Source organism: Asterias amurensis, chromosome 8 (genome assembly GCF_032118995.1).
Source record: "Asterias amurensis chromosome 8, ASM3211899v1".
Classification (NCBI taxonomy): Eukaryota; Metazoa; Echinodermata; class Asteroidea; order Forcipulatida; family Asteriidae; genus Asterias; species Asterias amurensis.
The window spans coordinates 21,375,166-21,400,084 of NC_092655.1; the positions used below are offsets into that span (position 1 = coordinate 21,375,166).

The 24,919-nt window shown below is 36.7% G+C and overlaps 1 protein-coding gene across 1 annotated transcript; it reads right to left on the bottom strand.

The window, feature by feature from the left end:
* Positions 1 to 3,597: 3,597 nt before the first annotated feature.
* Positions 3,598 to 23,212, bottom strand: LOC139940400 (xaa-Pro aminopeptidase 1-like). The gene is made up of 21 exons (XM_071936629.1): positions 23,120 to 23,212; positions 21,722 to 21,914; positions 20,464 to 20,527; positions 19,987 to 20,091; positions 19,273 to 19,313; positions 18,792 to 18,843; positions 17,878 to 18,024; positions 17,179 to 17,274; positions 15,895 to 15,976; positions 14,892 to 15,039; positions 14,671 to 14,715; positions 13,993 to 14,079; positions 13,064 to 13,114; positions 12,659 to 12,717; positions 11,369 to 11,518; positions 11,027 to 11,087; positions 10,195 to 10,264; positions 8,845 to 9,021; positions 8,019 to 8,095; positions 6,843 to 6,941; positions 3,598 to 6,074 (listed from the first exon to the last, which is right to left on the bottom strand). Exons 2-21 carry the CDS (start codon positions 21,839 to 21,841, stop codon positions 5,955 to 5,957), a joined length of 1,851 nt encoding a protein of 616 aa, XP_071792730.1. The 5' UTR covers positions 21,842 to 21,914; positions 23,120 to 23,212; the 3' UTR covers positions 3,598 to 5,954.
* Positions 23,213 to 24,919: the final 1,707 nt, after the last annotated feature.

Below are 24,919 nucleotides of genomic sequence, written 5' to 3' on the forward strand. Positions count from 1 at the left end.
CGGTCATCGGAGTCGGGAGAAAACACATGTGTTTAAAATAGAAATGACATGTGTTTAAAATAAATCCGTAATTCTCGCTATCGAGAATTGATATTTTTTTACTGTTTTCTCAAAAAGTAAAGCATTTCATGGAATAATATTTCAAGAGAAGTCTTTCACCACTATCTTCTGTAAACCCTGTAAGTTATTTGTACATCTGTGAACTTTTTTTTTTTTTTTTTTTCTGTACCGAAAATGTCCAATGGCTTTAAACAAAACTCTAAGACACTAAGTTTTTCTCAGGATATTAAATTGTTCTCTGTCCTCACAAAACAGGAAAGGGGAATCTCATTTTGGGGGGGAGGTATTAAGACTCTCATAACATTATTTGTTATCCAGCACAATTTATGGTCAGCATGGAAATTCTGTTTTATATTTGTCTAATTGTTTACATAATTGCCAAATGTATTTGTTATTACAAACTCATACTATAGTATTTTTATTTGAAATAAATTGCATTTAATCATATAATTATGTAATTATTGTAGTTGAAAAGAGTTCTCTGTGATGCCCAGAACATTCTGAATTCTCCATTGTAAGCTTAACATAACTCGCTGGCTGAAGGCTTAGTAGGAGACGGGAGAGGGCAGCGGAAGAGGGCAATTGTACTGTTGATTTGAAATGCTTAAAGGCAGTGGTCACTATTGGTAATTAATCAAAATAATTATTAGCATATAATTAGCATAAAACCTTACTTGGTAACGAGTAAATGGGAGAAGTTGATAGTATAAAACATTGTGAGAAACGGCTCCCTCTGAAGTGAAGAAGTTTTCAAGAAGTAATTTTCGACGAATTTGATTTCGATCCCTCAAATTTAGAATTTGAGGTCTAAAAATCAAGCATATGAAAGCACACAACTTTGTGTGGCAAGGGTGTTTTTTTTCTCATTATTATCTTGCAACTTCGACAACCAATCGAGCTGAAATTTTCACAGGTTTGTTATTTTTTTCATATGTTGAGATACACCAAGTGAGAAGACTGGTCTTTGACAATTACCAATAGTTTCCAATTTCTTTAAAAAACATTATGTAAATTATGTTAATTACATACACAATTGTTTCATTGTGAAACAAAATACATGTAAACTTAATTGTAAATATGAAGCTTTGGTTTAATTTGTAATCATGAAGCTTTGGTTTAAATTGTAATCATGAAGCTTTGGTTTAAATTGTAATCATGACATCTGATTGTTCTATAAAGTACTGCACGTGATAAATATTGCTGTTCGTTCCTTTTGAAGTAACTGGTCTTTTTTTGCCATAATTACAAGGGGTAACCATTGCTGCTCATTTCTTTTGCTGTTTCAGTCTTTTTGCCATACTTAAGCCTTGCTGTTTGTTCATTTTGATGTTTCATGTCATTATTGAGTCAAAATTACAAGTGGTAACCCTTGTTGCTCATTCTTTTTGGTGGTTTATGTAATTTGAGCCAAAATTCCTTTTTAAGTTTCATTTGATTTTTTGCGATTATTGCAAACGTTATCAAATTTACGCCAAAAAGTGATAAAAAACCAAGATGTAAGTCCATCAGTTTTATCAAATTTGGGCCTGAAATTTACCAATTCACAAGGGGTAAGTCCATCAGTGTTATCAAATTTGGACCTGAAACTGAACAAATCACACGGGGGTAAATCCAGCATTTTTATCAAATTTTGGCAAAAAAGTGAAAAATTCACAAGGGGTAAGTCCAGCAGTTTTATCAAATTTGGGCCTGAAATTTACCAATTCACAAGGGGTAAGTCCATCAGTTTTATCAAATTTGGGCAAAAAAGTGAAAAATTCACAAGGGGTAAGTCCAGCAGTTATATCAAATTTGGGCCTGAAATTGAGCAATTCACAAGTGATAAAAAACCAAGATGTAAGTCCAGCAGTTTTGTCAAATTTGGGCCTGAAATTGAACAAAATCACAAGGGATAGTCCAGCAGTTTTATCAAATTTGGGCCTGAAATTGAACAAAATCACAAGGGGTAAGTCCAGCAGTTTTATCAAATTTGGGCCTGAAATTTACTTATTCACAAGGGGTAAGTCCAGCAGTTTTATCAAATTTGGGCCTGAAATTTACCTATTCACAAGGGGTAAGTCCAGCAGTTTTATCAAATTTGGGCCTGAAATTTACCAATTCACAAGGGGTAAGTCCAGCAGTTTTATCAAATTTGGGCAAAAAAGTGAAAAATTCACAAGGGGTAAGTCCAGCACTTGTATCAAATTTAGGCCTGAAATTGGAACAAAATCACAAAAGGTAAGTCCAGCAGTTTTATCGAATTTGGGCCTGAAATTGAGCAATTCACAAGGGGTAAGTCCAGCAGTTTTGTCAAATTTGGGCCTGAAATTGAACAAAATCACAAGGGGTATGTCCAGCAGTTTTATCAAATTTGGGCCTGAAATTGAAAAAATCACAAGGGGTAAGTCCAGCAGTTTTATCAAATTTGGGCATGAAATTGAGCAATTCACAAGGGGTAAGTCCAGCAGTTTTATCAAATTTGGGCCTGAAATTGAGCAATTCACAAGGGGTAAGTCCAGCAGTTATATCAAATTTGGGCCTGAAATTGAACAAAATCACAAAAGGTAAGTCCAGCAGTTTTATAGAATTTGGGCCTGAAATTGAGCAATTCACAAGGGGTAAGTCCAGCAGTTTTGTCAAATTTGGGCCTGAAATTGAACAAAATCACAAGGGATAGTCCAGCAGTTTTATCAAATTTGGGCCTGAAATTGAACAAAATCACAAGGGGTAAGTCCAGCAGTTTTATCAAATTTGGGCCTGAAATTGAAAAAATCACAAGGGGTAAGTCCAGCAGTTTTATCAAATTTGGGCCTGAAATTGAAAAAATCACAAGGGGTAAGTCCAGCAGTTTTATCAAATTTGGGCATGAAATTGAACAATTCACAAGGGGTAAGTCCAGCAGTTTTGTCAAATTTGGGCCTGAAATTGAAAAAATCACAAGGGGTAAGTCCAGCAGTTTTATCAAATTTGGGCCTGAAATTGAGCAATTCACAAGGGGTAAGTCCAGCAGTTTTATCAAATTTGGGCCTGAAATTGAACAAAATCACAAGGGGTAAACCCAGCATTTTCATCATATTATTTGGGCCTAAAATTGTAAAAAATCACAATGGGTAAGTCCAGCAGTTTTATCAAATTTTTGTACAAAATTGAAAAAAAATCACAAGGCAGCAGTTTTATCAAATTTGGGCCTAAATATTGACGAAGTTGCAACAATTTTGCCACACAGAAATACACAATATACAAAAGGCTATTGCACGCTGTGGTTGGTCCATGGTGTTGTGTACACACCCTGGCCAAGGGGGCTATCGTACCTGATACATACAGAGCGGAGGGTGACATTTTACTTCTGAGCAAGTAGTAAGGAACAAAAAGGCATGGAGATGCATCGTGGTTCGAGGACAAGCAAGCAACAATCATTGTTCGAGATCGATCCATTCGCTGCAAAATACATTTAAGATTAATGACCATGTCAATGGAAAAGGCTTGCTTAAAAAAAAAATTAACCATATTCTCAGTAGCATTTTGTAATTGTTCTTACAAACAAAGAAACTGATTTAATAAAACATTAATGTGCGTTTCCTTCAAATAGAAGACGAAAAACTAGAATACGTTTTCAGTAGCCAAACACAAATTACTGGAGACGAAATTTCTGTATTCCATTTGTAGTTCCAATACAAAAAATCTTTAAACATTTCTCCATGATTTCATAGAATCACATCATACAAACGAATTCCATCCTTACAACAAAAAATATGAACGATTTCAGATATGACTTTTACAAGCTATTAAGAAAGATATGTTAATTCAGCATGAACATAAAAGATCATGCATTATTCAACAAGATTTAAAAATACTGTGTCATACACATATTTCACCTCGGATCTCTTAAAAAATACATGCACTTCAAAACAAGTGCATCCCTTTCTCACATTTAAAAATTGTGTGCAATTCATCCTAAATTCTCACATTATAACCATTTCATACAAATTTCTTCCTAATTTAAAAATCTTTCAAAATGTTCCATCCACACATCTTCCTGGCTGACAATTCCTACAACTATTTCTTTTTTTTTGTTACAGTACAAAACTATAAACTACTGCTTGTATTTCATAAAAGCAAATGAAACTATGAACATTGATGACGATCTTTTGAAATGATTTGATGTTATTTGCGACTCCTAAAGGCACTGAACACCTTTGATATTTGTCAAAGATCATTCTTACTTGGTGTATCCAAACATATGCATCAAATAATAAATCTGTGAAAATTTGAACTTAATCGTCATCGAAGTTGTAAGAGAATATTGAAAGAAAAAATACCGTTGATGCACAAATTGATGTGCCTAAAAAAGACTTCAGTCTTTTAAACTATATTACTTAAGAGGGAGCTGTTTACCAAGTAAGTTTTTATGCTAACAATTATTTTGAGTAATTACCAAAAGTGTCCAGTGCCTTTAAAAGCAACATTCACAACAAAATTTCTATCATCAAGGGACTACAAATGAACTGTAAGAGTACATTTTTTTCTTTCTTAAAAAAGGTTATGTTTCTTATACTAAGTTCTCACAAATTCTTTAAAGAAATTAACAATTAATTTGTTTCAAAAAAAAGTAATTCCAATACAAATTAATTTATTTATGAAATTTTAGTTGAGATTGAAACAATCTCTTCAGCTGCAAAGGCACTTTGTTAAATGTTTCTACTACAAAAATTATCCGAGTTATGTACTAGGAACATATAGAATAAATCCATATTTAAATTAATTGAAATCGGAAGGGGACGAAACATTAAACTCTCATTGCCCCTACTGAAACATTCCACCGAAAAAAAATTGACATGGACCTGTAAAATGTATTACACATGGAGACAACATTCTTTCAAATCCTCAAACTCAATAGAAACTTATCAAAACTTTGGAATGGTACATCCTTGGTCTTTGGCAGGGCTCGACCATACCACTACGGAAGTTCATGTCATTGTATAGTTAAAATAATCTGCGTTACGTACTTTCCCAACATTTAATGGGCTAGTAAAAATTTCTGCAAGCTAGTAAAAATCACAATTGACTAGCCCGTTGGGCTAGTGTCAGATAAAAATTAAGGTCAAGCCCTGTTGGGAATAACCAAAACTCATTCCAATCTGCCATGTTTCATTAGATGTTTCAAACTCTAATCCCATGTTTTTCAGACCAAAGTTTTCACGTCACAGACAAAGATGCATCAGATGTTTGTTGTTTCAAACAATTGAACTCGGTTTATATACAAAAAATGGACTAGTTTCTCTCTTGTGTACTGGCAAAGGAATAACTGAAAATATCTGAGATTATCAGATATTGTTCACACATACTATGGATCCAATCACAGATAGTATATCCAAAGCTTTAAGATCAACTTGAACAAAAAAGGAAACAAGTGATCTTTGCTGAAATTCATTAAGGAAATTGTGTTCACATGAGAGTAAACATATTTAATATAAAAAAAATAAACACAAAACTTATGATAGCCCTTGTATTTCTGAAAGATTCGTAAAAAGCTCCATCGAGTCATCACTCATGTTACATCATTTGTGGGAGCTTGGTTTTGTATAGCCGCTTTGCTGCAGCATGGAGGTATAACAAAACCAACATCCCACAAATGACATCAAAGTATTGTCATTTTGACGCATGCCGTCAACGGCAGTAAATGTGTCTAGTTTTTCGAAACCGTGAAGTTAGGGCCTTACTATATTATCAATTATTTCAAAATATTCAGTGTAAAAAAAAAAGTTAAAATATCAAAATTACATTCATTGACAATTTTTTGGGCTGAAGTAGCTGTTTAACAACCCCTTCAGAACAATCGACTGACAAGAACTGTTGGCCATGAGATGGTGGGTTTAAAGTCTGATGATTAATATTGACTTACTAAGACGTTCAGCTCAACCAAGAGGTTCTGTCTCCCGATACATCCAGGCCAGAGCTTCAGTCCTTCCTTGCTTCTTAAGCTCTGCCCCAACAATCTCGCGACATTGGGCGTGGTAGTTGTTCAACCAAGAAACCTTAAAGAGATTTCAAAAAGTTGGAATACATGTAGTTAAGAATGAGTTCAGGAAAGATTTTTGGGCAAACTTTTTATGACATCAGTTACTTTTACTAAGTGTAGGAGAGCTGAGAATAGCAGCGATTGAAAGAGATCAGGTGATGGGGGCGACTCCAGGAGTGCGCCCCATTACAATTTGAGGACGAGGCGGCCACAGATGATGATGATGAGTTACTTTTAGAAAGAGATGTTATATAGTCATTGTCCGAAGTTGCAGATGTGGCTACAGCTTCCGCTAGATCGCCACGTCATCATGTGTTGATCTTTAATTACCACACCCTTGGTTAAAGGCAGTGGACACTATTGGTAATTACTCAAAATAATTATTGGCATAAAACCTGGGACAAGTAATGGGGTTGGTGGTATAAAACATTGTGAGAAACAGCTCCCTCTGAAGTGCCATAGTTTTCGAGATAGAAGTAATTTTCCACGAATTTGATTTCGAGACCTCAGATTTAGAATTTTAGGTCTCGAAATCAACCATCTAAACGCAGACAACTTCGTGTGACAAGGGTTATTTTTCTTTCATCATTATCTCGCAACTTTGATGACCGATTGAGCTCAAATTTTCACAGCTTTGTTATTTTATGCATATGTTGAGATACACCAACTGTGAAGGCTAGTCTTTGACAATTACCAATAGTGTTCACTGCCTTAAAGGACAAATAAAGGACCATTGACAAATGTTAAATGAGAGTAGATAAATCTAAATTTCTAAACTACTTACCTCTTTTTCTGAGAGCAGTGATGGATCAATCATCTTAGACTGAATCGGAACAAGAGTCACAGTCTCAAATGTCAGAAAACCAACTTTTCTGAAGTTGAACTGAAACAAACGAAACATCAAAAAGGACATTAAAAGCACACGTTTTATTTTGTGAAATGGAAGTTGACACTTGCCACTTGCCCAACCGAATCCATCATTGGTCTTCAGAATGTCATAACTCAACACCAAACATTTGGGATCTGATAAAGTTCCTTAGCCTGGTTCCATACCTGTTATGTTGGTTTGTCCAGAATTCTCCAAATTAGTAAATTGAAGCTGAAGTATCCAAATTGAAACCACAGGGGTCCCAGTTAGTTAACACTAGATTGTCCAAACTGAAGCAAAGGCAGCGTGTTCCAGTTAAAACCATGGTGTCCCAATCGAAACCAGGCTGTCCAAATTATAGCCAGGGTGTCCCAATTGAGAACAGGTGTCTAAGTTGAAACCAAGCTGTCTAAATTATAGCCAGGGTGTCCCAATTGAGAACAGGTGTCCAAATTGAAACCAAGCTGTCTAAATTATAGCCAGGGTGTCCCAATTGAGAACAGGTGTCCAAATTGAAACCAAGCTGTCTAAATTATAGCCAGGGTGTCCCAATTGAGAACAGGTGTCCAAATTGAAACCAAGCTGTCTAAATTATAGCCAGGGTGTCCCAATTGAGAACAGGTGTCTAAATTGAAACCAAGCTGTCCAAATTATAGCCAGGGTGTCCCAATTGAGAACAGGTGTCCAAATTGAAACCAAGCTGTCTAAATTATAGCCAGGGTGTCCCAATTGAGAACAGGTGTCTAAATTGAAACCAAGCTGTCTAAATTACAGCCAGGGTGTCCCAATTGAGAACAGGTGTCCAAATTGAAATCAGGGCGTCCAAATTGAAGGCTGGGTATCCCAATCAAAACCAGGGCGCCCCAATTGAGATGTGGGTGCCCAAATCGAATTAAGGTGTCATAAACGACACCAAGATTATGTCTTACCAGGAATCAATTCTAGAAATCAGTAGCTGCGGCTGTTTCTAAGGGTGTTGCTATGGATATACTATGCTTCAATGCATGTTGATGTGACAACCAAGCCATAGTCACAGCCGTTAATTCAGACACAGTTTTATGATCTATTATTTTAAGAAGACCTTTGAAGTACCTTTGTTTCAATGGCTTTAATGAGTACTATATTTTCAATCCGGATGCCAAACTCCCCATCTTCATAATATCCAGGTTCTGAAAAATATAATAATATTTAGTAAATCGCACCATCAGAAATCAAATTTCTCTTTTTCAATAAAATAAAGAGCTACAGTATGCCTTTGAAACTTACAAGGGGAAAAAAAGCCCAGGAATTATTTTACGTAAGTAAAGTAGAATTTCAATTTAGGTTGTTGTGACACAGACGGGCCGCGTGACTGTGTAGTGAACACACAACATACACTAAAAAACTGATATTACACAACATTCCAGCATGCACAAATGAAGAAGATTAAAGGGTCTATGTACTTTTTGTAGGACAAAAAACACAATGTCTACAGATTTACACTAAACTTACACAGTTTGAAGATAATGATAGTAGAAAGCTTCCCTTAAAATATTAGTTGCTGAGGTGCTGTAGTTTTTAAGAAATAATTAAAACAATGTCGTGAAAATACATTTTTAAAAGGTAAACTAATTTTCGTCTCATGATCAGTGAGACGAAAATTATTTTCATGACATTGTTTTACTCAATTCTCAAAAAACTAGAGCACCTCAGCAAGTAATATTTTCAGGGAAGCTTTCTACGATCATTATCTTCAAACTGTGTAAGTTTAAAGTAAATCTGTAGACATTGTGTTTTTCGTTCTACAAAAAGTACATAGACCTTTTAAATGTGAGAGATTGATCTCATCTCATACACGTTGTTGTAAGGGTAAAAACCAACCATCCTTGGTTTCGTTACCAGAAATATATACTAATAGTAACAGAGAAGAAGAGCTTACCATCTGACATGAAGATACCGGCTTCCAGAGCTGCGTCATGAGCAGTGATTCTGGAACTAATCTGCTGAGGGCCTTCATGAACATTAAGGAAAGCACCGACTCCGTGACCTGTCCCATGAAGGTAGTCAAGACCAACTTCCCAGAGAGATCTACGGGCAAACGAATCCACCATAGCACCTACAAGAGGAAACAAATGGCTAAGAGTTAAGACCAAAACCCGCAAGAGATCTACAAGCCAATTGTCCCTCGTGCCCCAAACTGACCTATCTCTTCCACAGTTTTTAAAAAAACGTGTTTTTGAGAAAATCACAATATCACCTCGCACTAATGCCATCACTTTTGCTTTAAAGGGAAGGTCGTATTCCAACATGAGCATAAATAACAAGCCTGTGAAAATTTGAGCTCAATTGGTCATCAAAGCTGCGAGAAAAGGATGAGAGAAAAAACACCCTTGCTGGACGAATTTGTGTGCTTTCAGATTGGAATAAGTCTTTTATTACTTTAGTGAGAAATTACCTCTTTCTCAAAATCTATGCTACTTCAGAGGGAGCCGTTTCTCACAATGTGTTATACTATCAACAGCTCTCCAGTGCCCGTTACCAAGTCAGTTTTTAAGTTAATATTTGTTTTGAGTAATTACCAAACGTGTACCTTCCCTTTAAATACCCGGCTGTCGGACAAACATGCCGCACCACCTTTGCGGTCACTTTAGCATCGACAGTCAAACATACAGTTTGGACGTACGCGCACCTTTGTGAAATTTTACACTTTTGTCTGATATCTGGGTACTTGACTTCTATTTTTAACATTATTATCCCCTTGCTATACGTCACAAGCGACGACTGTGCCACGCTCACTACTGTGGTGTGGCAATGGGGTTTACGTGTAAATGCCGCGTCGCATAAAATGCGGACTTACTGAATAACACACAGTGACATTGCCCACCAGTATGGCGCATCCAAGATTATTCTGATGATGACGTCAGGTGTATTGGGTCAATATGGTGCAGAATGCCATTGAAGTTCACTGTTTGTCAAACTGCGATTTCAGGGTCTGCTAGCTATTTATTTATTTTTTTGAGAAAAAAAAAAAAGCTGAACACTTTATCAGTACAAAACTGTCAATGTATTTTCATTCTTGCAACTATTTTTAATTTGAAATTTTTTCTTCATTTTGTGAAAATGAAAAAAGAAAAGAAAAAAGTTTTGCTCGCAGAGCACTGTGTACAAACCAATCTTGTTGCACTTTGAATACTCACGTTTGTAACAAGGCAAGTTCTTCTTGCACTGACATGATATGATTTCAAAATTGGTTAGTATTGGTCTGCTAGTTTAATAATATTTTCCATACCTGTGGTTCCATTGGGGAAGACCGAAGTCGCCAGAGAGATGACCCCTTTTAGTACTCGGGTAAAACATTCCTGAAACCAAAAACATTTCATTATTTCAACAACACAAACAAAATCTTCCATTGAAAATACAAAGTATATGAATATAAATATCATGAAAAGTAATAGAAATATTCATTCAAAATGTTACCTAAAATTGATATGGATTTTAAAGACAGTGGACACTATTGGTAATTGTCAAAGACCAGTCTTCTCACTTGGTGTATATCACATATGCATAAGATAACAAACCTGTGAAAATTTGAGCTCGATTGGGCATCGGAGTTGCGAGATAACTATGAAAGAAAAAAAAACCTTCATCACACGAAGTTGTGTGCTTTCAGATGCTTGATTTCGAGACCTCAAATTCTAAATTTGAGGTCTCGAAATCAAATTCGTGGAAAATTACCCCTTTCTCACAATGTTTTATACTATCAACCTCTCCCCATTACTCGTTACCAAGTGAGGTTTTATGCTGATAATTATTTTGAGTAATTACCAATAGTGTCCACTGCCTTTAAGGCAATTAAGGCAAAACGTTGCAGGAAAACAATAATTTTTAGACCAGAAATATATCTTGTTAAGCAGAAAATATTGCTTGACAACTTGTTGCTTAGCAGAAAGGAGCAGGAAACCAGTCACAAATTGTACATGTGACATGGTAGTTTGGCTGGCTACCTTAATCTGGTAAGCATAATTTTGCTGTGCTTAGCCCAGAGGTTTAGTCACTTGCGCTTGACCAATCGGCCACTGGACACCCCGTTGGAGCTTTTAAGACATACAAGGGTTATATACCTTTTGATACGCTGATGGAGTCCCAAAGTGCATCGTCCTGGTAACATCTGTTGTGCCATCTCTAAAAATACAAACAGACAAAAACAAAACAGTGTAAGTGAAATAATGATACATTTACCTGTAACCCCCAAAAATGAAAAGTGAATCTTTTATAAGTTAGGACATTAGACATGTTTAGTCATAATGTATAACGATATTGTACACTAAATCAACAATAACATAAATCGCAAACATGCGAGCTAGCAAACAGAAAACACTCCTCATAAAACACAAATAAAAAAACATTGACAACAAATCAACAGCAAACAAACAAACAATTGAGAACGCATGCAAACAAAATACCTGTACTGTCCGCCTGAATCACATAGATACATGCCATGAGTGTTGAGGGCTGTATCTGTTTCTGGTGTTGCTTTGTAATGAATGATAGCACCGTTTGATCCTACGCTAGAAATCGTGGCAAAGCTAAGGCTGACATAATCCTCCTGCTCTCTGTGGGAAAATGAGAAAAATATAATTAAATTAACAAGAAGTTTGTAAAATGGTAAAGCAGGTATAATTAATTACAGAGATCTTTTTTAATTGGAAAAAAGGGAGAACTAGTCGTATTAAAGGCAGTGGACACTATTGGTAATTATTCAAAATAATTAGTAGCATGAAACCTTACATGGTAACGAGTAATGAGGAGGTATTGATAGTATAAAACATTGTGAATAACGGCTCCCTCTGAAGTGACGTAGCTTTGGAGAAAGAAGTAATTTTCCACGAATTTGATTTCAGACCTCAGATTTAGAACTTGAGGTCTCGAAATCAAATGTCTGAAAGCATACAACTTTGTGTGACAAGGTTGTTTTTTTCTTTCATTATTATCTTGCAACTTTGACTACCATTAGAGCTCAAATTTTCACAGGTTTGTTCTTTTATTCATATGTTGAGATACACTAAGTGAGAAGACTGGTCTTTGACAATTACCAATAGTGTCCAGTGTCTTTAATGAAAAGATAATGTTTAAAAAAAAGGGTTGATAATTTAAGAAGTTGTCAAACAACTAACATGGAATGAGAGTTTCAGAAGATTGAAGAAACATTCAAAAGTGTTTCTTTTGATGTGAATATTGATATTTCTTTTCCCTGTAAATTTCAGCACAATTTCATTTAATTTTTTTCGTCAAGATTTGACTTTCTATTTTGATAGTGCCAGACTTAAGCCACTTGTTTTATTTTAATGCTGTTGTTGTTGTTGTTGTTGTTGTTGTTGTTTTTGTTGTTGTTGTTGTTGTTGTTGTTAAGAAAATAGAATTACCTGATGCAAACTAATTACCAACCAAAATGACAAATGCAGTTAAAATCAAACATGCAACTTTCGTATGCCAAAAAAAAGAAGGAAATGGCTGATTTTTGTGCATTGTTTTCTATGGCACTGTTTTATAAAGAAAAAGAGGAAATCCGCTGATCAGCTGTAAAGTTGCATGCCTGTAAAATAGTTCATGGCCTGACGTCTCAACCTAAGTAGAATCTTTCTCAAAGAGTCTTTCTTTTAGACTTCAAGAAAGACTCTCCTAGAGGGTTGAAAGGTCAGGCCATTTTTGCATGTAGTTGCTGACAACTTTTACATTTTCCAAGCATTACCTACCTTCGAAGCTGTTCCAGTTTGTCTGAGGCTGATATTTCAGTGAGTTGACCCTTTGGAACCTGAGAACGAACAATGTAATAAGAAATGTTTGATTGACTTGTGATAATATATATGATATCTCTGTTTTTAAAACTTACACCGATGCGTATTAAGTGCTGTATAATCGATACTTTCTCGAAAAAAAAAAAAATCCACAGGCAAATCACTTACCACTAGGCTATCGAGCTAGCCTGGTAGCTGAAGGCAGTTCGAATGCAGCTGGTACCGCAGCAGTTTATAGATGTTATTTTTGCATCAGGGACAACAAATATATCTATTAAATCTTCTTTATATTGTAACTTACAAACAATTTTCATCTACAATTATTTGAGCTCATTCAAGTATTTTTGAATTATTAAAACTTACCTCTTTTTCCAACCAGTTGAAATATTCACAAAGTGCAACAGCGTCTCGTATCTACAGATGAAATGAGAAAGGCAATCAATTTACTGTCTCAAGATAAATGTCAAAGATTTTACAATGTACGACCATAAAAATTTCTGCAAAAACCATAATTGTGTTCAACAACCTCAAAAAATCACATAAATACTACACAGGCAGGGGTGCTCAACATTGGTTACATTCTGCTGATCAGAGTATGAGTCCGAGTATAACACCAGAGTATGAATCAGATGCTCTTAACCGCTAGGGGTGCTCATCATTAGTAAGATTGAAAATATAAAGGATCACAGATTTGCACAAAGCTTAAAGGAACATTACAGAATTGGTTTTTGCGAACAAAACAGTTGCTGTCAGTGTAAGCACTTTATGTAATCCACCATATACATAAACTGACAAACCTGTAGAAGTTTGAGATCGATCGGCCATCTGGGTCACCAGAGAATAGTGAAAAACCGATTACAAATTTTGCACTGCATCGATGCCAAAATAAAAATGAATAAAACGCTCACTGAGCAATAAACGCCAATCGCGAAACTAGAGTATTTATTTCTCATCAAATATGACATTTCAGACAGAAATATTTCAAGGGAAGTTTTCAGCTATCATCATCATTAGACTGTGTAAGTTTTATGTAAAGCTGTGATCTTCAGGATTTTTGTTTCTTAACGATTCTGTAACGTTCCTGTAACATGGTGGGTATAGAGATGACGGAAATTAGTTCTGACCTCACTAGTCCAAAAGCCAATTTTGGAAAACAGTAAAAAAAATATAATGACCAATTGAACTTTCACTGACTTGTTATTTCACATATAAAGTGTGGATACTGGTCTTTAACAACTACCAACATTTCCGGAAGGCTTTTAAACAGTGGAATAAAAATTATTAAATCTTACATGAGCATTCTTCATTCCTTCAATCTCTGTTTTATTCTTGACAGCTTTACTCATCATCGCTGGGGTTCCTTGTAGAATGCATTTCCGCTACAAAAGAATAACAGATACCAAGAAGTTATAAAATCTGATTCTAAAAGATTCTGCAGTTTATTTCAAGAACTCCTTTTTTTTAAACCACGTCTCATTGAAAAAGTTCCCCTTTTTGAGTTCTACCGTCCAAATAATGTTTTAAGACACTGGACACTATTGCTACATGTCAAAGACCAGTCTCCTCACTTGGTGGATCTCAACATATGCATACAATAACAAACCTGTGAAAATTTGAGCTCAAGTGGTCGTCGAAGTTGTGAGAATAACAAAAGAAAAAACACCCTTCTCACACAAAGTTGTGTGCTTTCAGATACTTGATTTCGAGACCTCAAAATCTAATTCTGAGGTCTCGAAATCAAATTCGTGGAAAATTACTTCTTTCTCAAAAACTATGTCCTTTCTCACAATGTTTTAAACTATCAACAGCTCTCCATTGCTTGTTACCAAGTACGATGTTATGCTAATAATTATTTTGAGTAATTACCAATTGTGTCCACTACCTTTAAACAAAAACAATTAATATCTTTGTGTGATTCTCAAATCACCGTCTGCAAAAATAAAATTATTCAAAGATTTGAGTGAGCTTACCTTTGGAATGCAACTGACAAGAGCATAGCTGGACTTTGGACTAATCTGAAAATAAGAAATACAAGATGTCAATGTTCAAATTAAACACGCTAAAAAGAGTTGCGGCATCAGAGTGTGGGTTCGAATCCCGATCATTTTGTGCTAGAAGAACCAGGTCTTGTGGAATTTTATTCCAAATTCAAGCCCTGTCACTCCTCTGGAAAGGGAAGAGCTTAATTTACCCATGTCTTTCCAGTGTTGCTTCCGTCTGGATAGAGATCAGCCAGAAACTGTTGAATGGCCTCGTACTCATGGATGTCGACTTTCGTGCCGTTCTGAATCAGGTGGGCTCTGGATTCTTCGGTTAACTTCTGATCATCTATAAAAAGACTGGAAATAGGAAACCAAAAAAAACATTATAAAATAATCACTTATTAAGAGATGTTAAACACCCGACATTATTACCCCTTGTCAGTGGGCCTTACATCATTCCTTAAAGACAGTGGACACTATTGGTAATTACTCAAAATAGTTATCATCATAAAACCTATCTTGGTTACGAGTAATGTGGTGAGGTTGATAGTATAAAACATTGTGAGAAACGGCTCCCTCTGAAGTGACGTAGTTTTCGAGAAAAAAGTAATTTTCCACGAATTTGATTTCAAGACCTCAAATTTAGAATTTGAGGTCTCGAAATCAAGCATCTGAAAGCACACAACTTCGTGTGATGAAGGTTTTTTTTTCTTTCATAGTTATCTCGCAACTCCGATGCCCAATCGAGCTCAAATTTTCACAGGTTTGTTATTTTATGCATATGTTGAGATACACCAAGTAAAAAGACTGGTCTTTGACAATTACCAATAGTGCCCACTGTCTTTAAACCATCTAAGCTCCCTGGGGAGTATACAGCCTATGCAAGAAATATTATGCGCTACTCTGCTAAAAAAGCGATCACAAGAACCATCTCTGCCCTAACAGGTACCTATTTACCCATAGGTGAAGAGAAGCATGGAGTTAAGTGTCTTGCTCAGGGACAAAAGTGTCCCTACTCCCAAACCCACACTCTGCTGAACAGAATCACAAAAGGTTGAGTTTGGTGCTCTTATCCGTTCGGCCATGACACCGTACAGATTGTAACCCCGTTCATGATCCAAAACATAGCAAACCTGTCCCCCCAAAAAAGAACAAGCGCTCTGAGAAGCCCATTGTTCAAGAACTATCTAAGAACTTAGTGTTATTACTTACTGTACGCTCTCCATGCTAACAACAGCATATGCAAAGAACACTGGGTTATACTCAATATCAGAACCCCTCAAGTTGAAAAGCCCTGCAGAGGCAAAAAATTAATATATTCAATAGCGAGTTATGTTAAGTGTCTTGCTTAAGGACACAGGTGTTACGACTGGGACTCCAACCCACACTCTGCTGATCAGAAACACCAGAGCTTGAGTCCGTGCGTTTAACCGCTAGGCCATGACATACCATGACATGCCTTGCGCCAATACAAGAACAAAATACCAGGCTTGGTTTTCATAATATGAAGTCAGACAAGACTGGGTCTATGATAGGAAGCGCAACAAATGTTGCTATGCTAAAGTTTGTTCTTTCCCTGGGTGATGCTAAGACTGGGTGGAAAGATTCCTGTCTAGCGACCTGTGGGAAAGTGGGGTTTGTTTTTAGGCCTCATTTGACCTCGGCAGCCATAGAAAAGGCTACAGAGCCTTCGATAGAAGCCTTGAAATATGATATCATGTGGTAAATGAATATCATCATAATCATCATCGGTTAGCATCATGCATTTCAGCACCGGCTGCCTAACTTGTGAGACGCTTCCAAATAGACCGATCTTGAGCTGCCACTTCTGCCTCCTCCACAGACCACCCAGTGCCCAGTCTGGAGAGGTCCCTCTGGATTTTTCCATGATGTCCTAGGGCGCACTCGTCTGCGTTTCCCATTAGTTGGTGACCAATATACACAGTTCATAGTCAACCCATCTACTATCTGGCTATTCAAAATCATCCACTGTGGTTTTGAATGATACAGAAACTATGCCAGTCTGCAATATACGATCATGTGTTGAATGCATCTAGTTCTGCACACAGCTGTGCCACCCTACAAAACCCAACCATCAGTTGGTCACCTCACTGGAATATCTGACCAATAGTAGAAGGGCTCAAGAAAACTAAAAAATGGTGGGACAATAAAACCAGAAAAATAATTTTCAACTTGCAATATTAAATTTGGAAGGTAGTGCTTTCTGCTCTACCAGCCAAGCTCCTAGTGGATGATACCCATGCCTACATCCTTACAGACTGTGAAGGAGGTAACCCTTTTTCAGCCCCAGGAATAGATGGCAACATGCCTCTGGTGGCAGTTGATTTGGGTCGACGGCCCAAATCAGTTAAGTGTGGCCCTCAAATTGAAGTGGTCATTCTGTGATAATAAGCGCTATCTCATAAACAAACAAAAATTAAAAAAATTATTTAAAAAACCTTTATGAAATGAAATCTTTTGGGCGAGGAAACTTACAAGCGATTTCATCAAGGGCCGTCAAGACGAGGTACTGAGCATCCTTTGAGGTCATCGCATCTCTCATCTGATGCACCTTCTCCGTCCAAGATAAACCTGCAAATCAAAATACAAGATTCAAATAACTGAACTAAGGAGACAAAAGTTTTACAAAAACATACTGATCAATGTTTCATTTTGATGTACCATTGAGTTTTATACAATTTCATACTCGGGTTGTGAATCTACATTTTTTTCTTATTGAATGTTTGAGCGGAACATTTGACTTCTATTTAAAGGCAGTGGACACTACTGGTAATTACTCAAAATAATTGTTAGCATAACAACTTACTTGGTAACAAGCAATGGAGAGCTGTTGATAGTTTTTAAAACATTGTGAGAAATGGCTCCCTCTGAGGTAACATAGTTTTTGAGAAAGAAGTAATTTTCCACTAAAATATTTGAACCTGGTTCTGAGACCTCAGAATTAGATTTTGAGGTCCTGAAATCAAGCATCTGAAAGCACATAACTTTGTGTGACAAGAGTATTCTTTCTTCCATTATTATCTCGCAACTTCGACGACCAATTGAGCTCAAATTTTCACAGGGTTGTTACTTTTTGCAAGTGTTGAGATACACCAAGTAAGAAGAGTGGTCTTTGACAATTACCAAGGGCGCCTGCCTTTAACCCTTTTGCTGTTTTTATAATCAAGCCTTTACCTGCATACTTGGTGTCCAAAACCATGACTTGATCTGTGGGTGGGCACGGCCGGTCATCCCCCCAGACTAAGTCCACCAGATTCACCACTGTTGGCACCAGGGTGAGTCCGGCACCAGTCAAAGTAGTTGAGAACTTCTTCCAAAGATCTGCAGTGAGGGAATTTCCAATTAATGACTTACAGAAGGCAATTTAACCTTTATGCCAAGCAAACAAATCTGCTTAGCTGAAATAGACAGTAGAAGCTTACAACAGAATCATATGACAAACTGAAATACAAGTACGTGTATACTATTTGTAACAAAATCATTGCTTGATTTGCCCAGAAAATGTATTGTTTTTTTTCACTCACTTCATTACTTTCTTTAGTGGCATCATTTCATGATAATTCTTCATTCCTAGGTTTTTCAAATACCCCTCCCAAACAAATTGATAATATTTCCAAGTGGAGAGAAGTGATCATGGTAAAGAGTCCCACCACAGACTAGACTATGGGGCTAATAAGAATAGTCAATGATTAAGTCTTCTTTTCTCTTTGTTATTTTGTATGTATAGAAACTGCATTTCAAACTTTAGTTATTTATTTTGACCCACCCAGACGTAATTTTGAAGATTTTTTTTTTTTTAAGCACTGACGATTATTTTGAATGGATCAACCTGGCTGTGGCTTTGGCTCTGTCTGAAACTCTGTCTTGGGCTACAGCTTTGGCTCTGTCTGCCTGTCTGCCGACATACAGGAAAGTCTACGTCTAAGCCCAATCCTAAGCATAAGCCAGGGTTTCAAGAAAGGGCCCAAGACCACACCATGGACTTAATTTTGACCAAGACACATTTTGGTTAAACCATACAAACATTTAAATGTCTTCTTATCCCGACTAAGAATCAAGGCCAAGTTGGAATACAAACACAACCTTACCATTTGCCAATAAGAAAGAGTCCACCCCTACACGTGCACCTTCTGGAAGATTCTAAAACAAAGTTAAAACAATAATTAGTGGCATAATCCTGTTCAACAGAAATTCCAGTACAATTCTTAGAAAAAAAGGGAAAGTATACGCTTGGTAACCACTCCTAAACTTAATGGCAATATAAAGTTACTTGGTTAGAAGCCTACATCAGCTTTCGATAGTATAACAACGTTTCACGTTAAATTTGGTCACAGACACAGATTTTCATTTTTACCCCAAATTTTAATTTGACAAACACTACTGTCAGAAACATTTCTGAGATTGTGTATTCCAATCACAAATTATTCTGCCTGCGTCAAATAAAACCGCTCCAGGTTTCTGGCAATATCTCAAAAATGCTATTTCCATAGGGTAGGTTTAAACAATTGAAACTACAGCGCTAACATTTACAGATCAAATTTTTATAACGAGAGCAAATTTCTGTTTTACCTTGACGAGCCAATCCTCCTGTGTGGGTGTATCTTTCAAACCTGACAACAAAAGAAAGACATTTTAATAAAACACTTAACATTTATAACTGAACTTTCTTCAACTTAATTGTTTAAATTGCACATGAGAATTATGAATTTTTACAAAATTCATAAAGTGAGGATAATGTTATTTCAAAACAGTGTTCTCCCATGCATAAGCTTGAGTATCAGGCTGAAACAAGAATTCTGGTTGACAAAAATAATCACAACTTTCAAGGAAAAAGCCATCATTAAAATGACCTAGATGGCACACTATGGCTTAAAAAAAGAAAAGAAAAAAAAGAAGAAAAAAAAAAGTAGAAAGCATTCCAAAGACCTTGTTTCAATTCCGCATGCTTTGGACAAACCCTCCAAAATTAGGGTCAAGAACAGTGTTGTTGCCTAAACCAATTTTAGTTGTGGGCTCTAAATAAAATTTACTCCACCAAGGGCGAGGGGTTCAACAAAATTGTTCTTTCTTAGACATGTTAGACATGGGGCCATCATTGCATGCTGGGCACCACTGTATTTTGCTCAGAGAGCTGGGAAAAATGTTTAAGTTCATGACAGGCCCACTCGACAGTGCCCACTAGGGCTAAAACACTGTTCAAGAATACCCCACAGATTTGAAAACATTCTGTGGAGCACCCTGCCAAACATGAATTATTAATAATTTATAGAGAATTTTGAGTACCGTGCTTCATAAGGGTCCAGTTGGAATCCATCTGCTGTCCGGCCTGTAAGAAGTAGCGACCATCAGTCCACATTGCTGCAACATCCTCTGTGATTATTGCCGTACCTGTCAACGAATACGATATTCTTAAAAACTGAGTCCACAATCACACTCAATACATAGGACTAGCCTTAAGTTCTTGCTTGTGGGATCACGGCTTACAGAAATAACTCTGCATCGGTGAAATAGTCGTGACGTGTGTAGCGTTGAGTGTATGGGGCCTATGTTATTAACATAGAGGTTGACCAACTCAACAAGAACTTCTTGCATGTAGCGTTGAGTGTATGGGGCCTATGGAATTAACATAGACGCTAACCAACTCAACAAGAAAGTCTTGCACCAAGACTACCTCAACAAGTGTGATTTTTTTGCAGCTACCTTTTTTTCTCAAGGCATACAGATAAGAGTTTGAGATATTTATGGTCCCTAATGACTCACCGAAGGATCCTGTGAATCCAGACATGAATGCTCGACGACAATCACAAGCAGCTATGTATTCACTCTGAAAAAGAAAAAAAAAATTAAATCAATCTATTTTAAAAATTGTATATTTGCAAAGTCAGTAATTTTCTTCGTTATTACAGTTCTAACACAAAGTAAGTAAAGTACAAATGCAAGATATTTGTGAGACTCAAACCAAACATTTGAAAATCACTCTTTCAAGACAAAGATGTTGAATTTAAAAAAACAAAATAATAAAAAAATACATGACAACAGGACTTGTCCTATCTTGAGCTTTCTGGCCCAACTCTGAAATCACTGATCTCTGGAATGTATGTATGTATTATCTTAGCTAGGAGTGATCATAACCCTTGATCCTAGAGAACGTTAGGTTGAGATCAAGGCCCACAACACAGTTCCACAAGACATAGGATTCTTCATCAACGACATCTGGTCACCACTTCTCAAGCCAACACTTCCAGCAGCAGCTCACCACAACACTGACACACTCCAACGCACACACATCCAGCCAGCAACCAACTCACACGCTCCAACGGACAAGAACAGCTTCATATTTATATTTACAGTTGCTCTTATTCTCCACACCATGCAAAGCTTCAAACACCATTTAACGTTAGGTAGGATCGAGAGTTATAACCAGTGTTGTAGCCACGGTGGCGGATGGACTTGCCCAGAACTAACAAATTTCGCCAAGCACTCTGAGCAAAATACACTGTGCTGCCCAGCACAGATTTTCCCTGGATTGCACTTCAGCAATGCTGGCCCCATATCTAAACATTAATAATTAATTTATGAAACCGCTCGTGGACTAAACTTGATTTAGAGCCCATCACTAAATTAGGTCTAGCTACAACACTGGTTATGACAACATCTCAAATACATTAGATACATCCCATCCCTAGTTGGGAGCCTATTTCAAGCTCAAATGAGTAATTTTTATTTTTAAGTCCTTTTGTTCAACATATCTTGCTTCCTTTTACAGCTATTTGATGTGTCTTTTAATCTACAACTCTGTGTAAAAATTTGGTATTAATTAAAAAACAGGAGATCCAGCTGTGTTTTTCCTTTTTATCAATTTTAGTGTAATATTTTATGTTTTTTTACTCATACAATTTTTGTAAAAGCAACGCAGTGCTTGGCATTGATCGAAGTTTACCCTAATTAAAGATGACGTAAATAAATAAATAAATGAATAAATAAATCAATCAATCGAGTTGAGGGCAGTGTCAAGTACCTGATGAGCATCACCCGATGGTATGATGTAAGCTTGGATTGCGTCTGAGCCGATGTACTGTTTGGCTTTCATCAAACTCCGAAGCTTCTGCAACAGACCACTTGTATTCTTCATCGTCATAGTGATGGATTGAAGCAACTCAAATACCTCGGTCCGACTTCTGTAAAGATCTTTTCTTCCGATCAGACAGCCACTGAAAAAAACACAAAGATTGTTGTTGCCACAAACGCAATGGTTTTACAATTTTTTCAAGAATGAACCAACAAGTAAACATTTATCTGTAAACAAAAGCTGATACAAACCTGACATGCCATCTGTATGCTTATGAGGCATTGAATTAAGATACACTATAAATAATCTTTGAAAATTTAGCTTCTTTCTACAATAGCGTCGAGTTGAAACCAACGGTTCTTTTCAGAACCACCCCAACTCATTTAGAGATTAAGTCATTACATGGTGTTACTGCAAACCTTTCCATATCGACGATCGTATTTCCACCATTCCACCAAGTTTCAAATCCCACTTTTCTTTCTAAATATTTGATTTGGAATTGTGTTTATGAATGATTGAAAACTTTTAGTTTTGGCGGCAACTTAAAATGCAATTAACTTCTCACATTTCTAACAAACAAATAGGGGTAAGAACAATGACAGAGAGATAGTGGAGGTTTGATATCTTTATTACATTATTATTTTTTAAGTTTTTCGGCCAATATCACTATCAGTATCAGGAACAACAGTTCATACAGAATGGTACAAACAAAATGTATTATTTTATTAGACTTAGAGTTAGACATTGCATGAATAACAAAAGTAGGTAACTTAAAAACAAGGTTTCAAAAAGGGGAGAGAATTAATCAATTAGACCAAGGGTTCAGGACAGTTATTTAGAAGGAAGGTACATGACACTGTTGAATAAAAGTTAAAAACTAGAGACTAGACTAGATATTATAAAAATTTAAGAAACAATAACCATGTTATGTTAACAATAACATTAAAATCTAAAATTATCAATGACGATGTCCAACTCCAATGAAATCAGATCGATTTTAAATTAAGAAGAGCTGCTACAAAAAAACCTGGACATCTACTGATGAAATAGAATACACTTAAAAAGGTTCCGCCTCAGTAGGTAAGTCGCAAGCATCGAACCCCAAAAACAAGGTAAAACAGTAACAAATCCTATTCCTAATTAAATTAATCCTATGTTAGGCTAATCCTAATGCAAAAGCACTTGTCCGGAAACTGGGACACTCCCGTAACGCCTGGCAATCATGCAAAACACAGCTTCCCGCTAGTTATAAAGTGGTGCATGCAATTAGCGAAGACAATTAAAAACCTTGTTTACAACAAAATGTACATTAAAATTGATTAAATTGACGGGAAAAGGTGTATTTACCAAGGTTTCTGTGGAGTAGATTTTGCAGCAATTAAAACCTCCACTCCTCCTAGTTGGACAGACTTGTTCCCAGGTTAAATATCGGAGTCCAACGATCGCACAGTGCACAGTATTCAGGGGATCGATGTGTGCTGCATGCACTATCTGTGCCTGTTTATAGAGCAGAGCTAGCGAGCGGGTAGTCTTAGCCCAATGCGTCAATGATCAGTAGTGGATAGTGTACTTCCCTCAGTTGTAAATCGCTACAGCGGGCCCTCCAACTATCCACTATCGCTCACTGACGTGTTGGGTCAAGACTAGCAAGCGAGACCGGGGGCGCAAAAAACTGGATAAACCCCCCTTTTGGGGTGGGTCGGCGGGGGGGGGGGGGGGTTGCACTGACAGCCATTTATCATTCTCAAATATGTAGTATTTAAAAACTTTAATTGCCCAAGTTGGAAGCTTGGGAGCTGAACCTAAAAGAAAATATCAAATAAGGATAACATGGAAACATATCACCTGGTTCTAAAAAGTTTTTCACTTTATTTGTTTATTCATCACAAACACAATCTGTAGCATCGCAGGTCAATACTAATTAAGTAAGACATAATATTATTATTATTACATATTTCTGGTATGAAACGAAGGATGCCCCATAGATGAATTTTAATCAATGTAGCTCGCAAGCTTGAGGAAACCTGTAAATAGTGTATTTGCATGTGAACCAATGTGCCACCGAAAGGACAACCCATATATTATGGTAAAACACCTAGTTCAAGCATCACAGCCCGGAATCGAACCCACACTCTGCTGATCAGAAACACCAGGGCTCGAGTCCAGTGATCCGCTCGGCCATAGCATGCCATAAATAAACATATACATGATTACAATATACAAATTAAGTATTCTGGACCAGCCAGATATTAGAAATTAACCCAATAGTTAAAGCCATTGGACCCTTTCGGTAAACACTATTGTCCAAGGCCCCCACTTCGTGTATCACAACTTATATATAAAACAACAAACCTGTGAAAATTTAGGCTCAATCGGTCATCGGAGTCGGGAGAAAATAACGGGAAAACCCACTCTTGTTTCCGCGCGTTTCGCCGTGTCATGACATGTGTTTAAAATAAATCCGTACTTCTCGCTAACGAGAATTTATATTGTTTTACTGTTTTCTCAAAAAGTAAAGCATTTCAAGGAATAATATTTCAAGAGAAGTCTTTCACCATTACCTTCTGTAAACCCTGTAAATTATTTGTAAATCTGTGAACTTTTATTTATTTTTCTGTACCGAAAGGGTCCAATGGCTTTAACGGTATAAAAAAGTATTTGTAGCCAATCTTGAACAAAAAAATACAGGAACTAAGATTAAGTGAACAATGCCACTACCTGCATACACTGTTAGAAAACAGGCCTGGGGTCGATTTCACAAAGAGTTAGGACTAGTCCTAACTTAGGACTAGTCCTAAGAGATATCAAAAACGTACAGCTAGTCCTAAGTTAGGACTAGTAACTCGTCCTAACTCAAGATAAGACTAGTCCTAACTCTTTGTGAAATCCACCCCTGGGGTCGATTTCACAAAGAGTTAGGACTAGTCCTAACTTAGGACTAGTCCTAAGAGATATCAAAAACGTACAGCTAGTCCTAAGTTAGGACTAGTAACTCGTCCTAACTCAAGATAAGACTAGTCCTAACTCTTTGTGAAATCCACCCCTGTTACTATAACAAGTTGGAAATGCTCAGCACTTATTACTATAAATTTCAAATACTAAGATACATGCCAATGTATTTTAGCAATGAGCACTTCTGAACAAAGT

What these genes read in the sequence shown, in the direction of transcription:
- LOC139940400 (XM_071936629.1), bottom strand. Translation starts at nt 21,841, where the DNA reads ATGACGATGAAGAATACAAGTGGTCTGTTGCAGAAGCTTCGGAGTTTG. An exon ending in TGGATTCACAGGATCCTTCG is followed by an intron (nt 20,092 to 20,463) that starts GTGAGTCATTAG and finishes ATTCGTTGACAG; the next exon opens with GTACGGCAATAATCACAGAG. An exon ending in TTAAAGCCATTGAAACAAAG is followed by an intron (nt 6,942 to 8,018) that starts GTACTTCAAAGG and finishes CGTTTGTTTCAG; the next exon opens with TTCAACTTCAGAAAAGTTGG.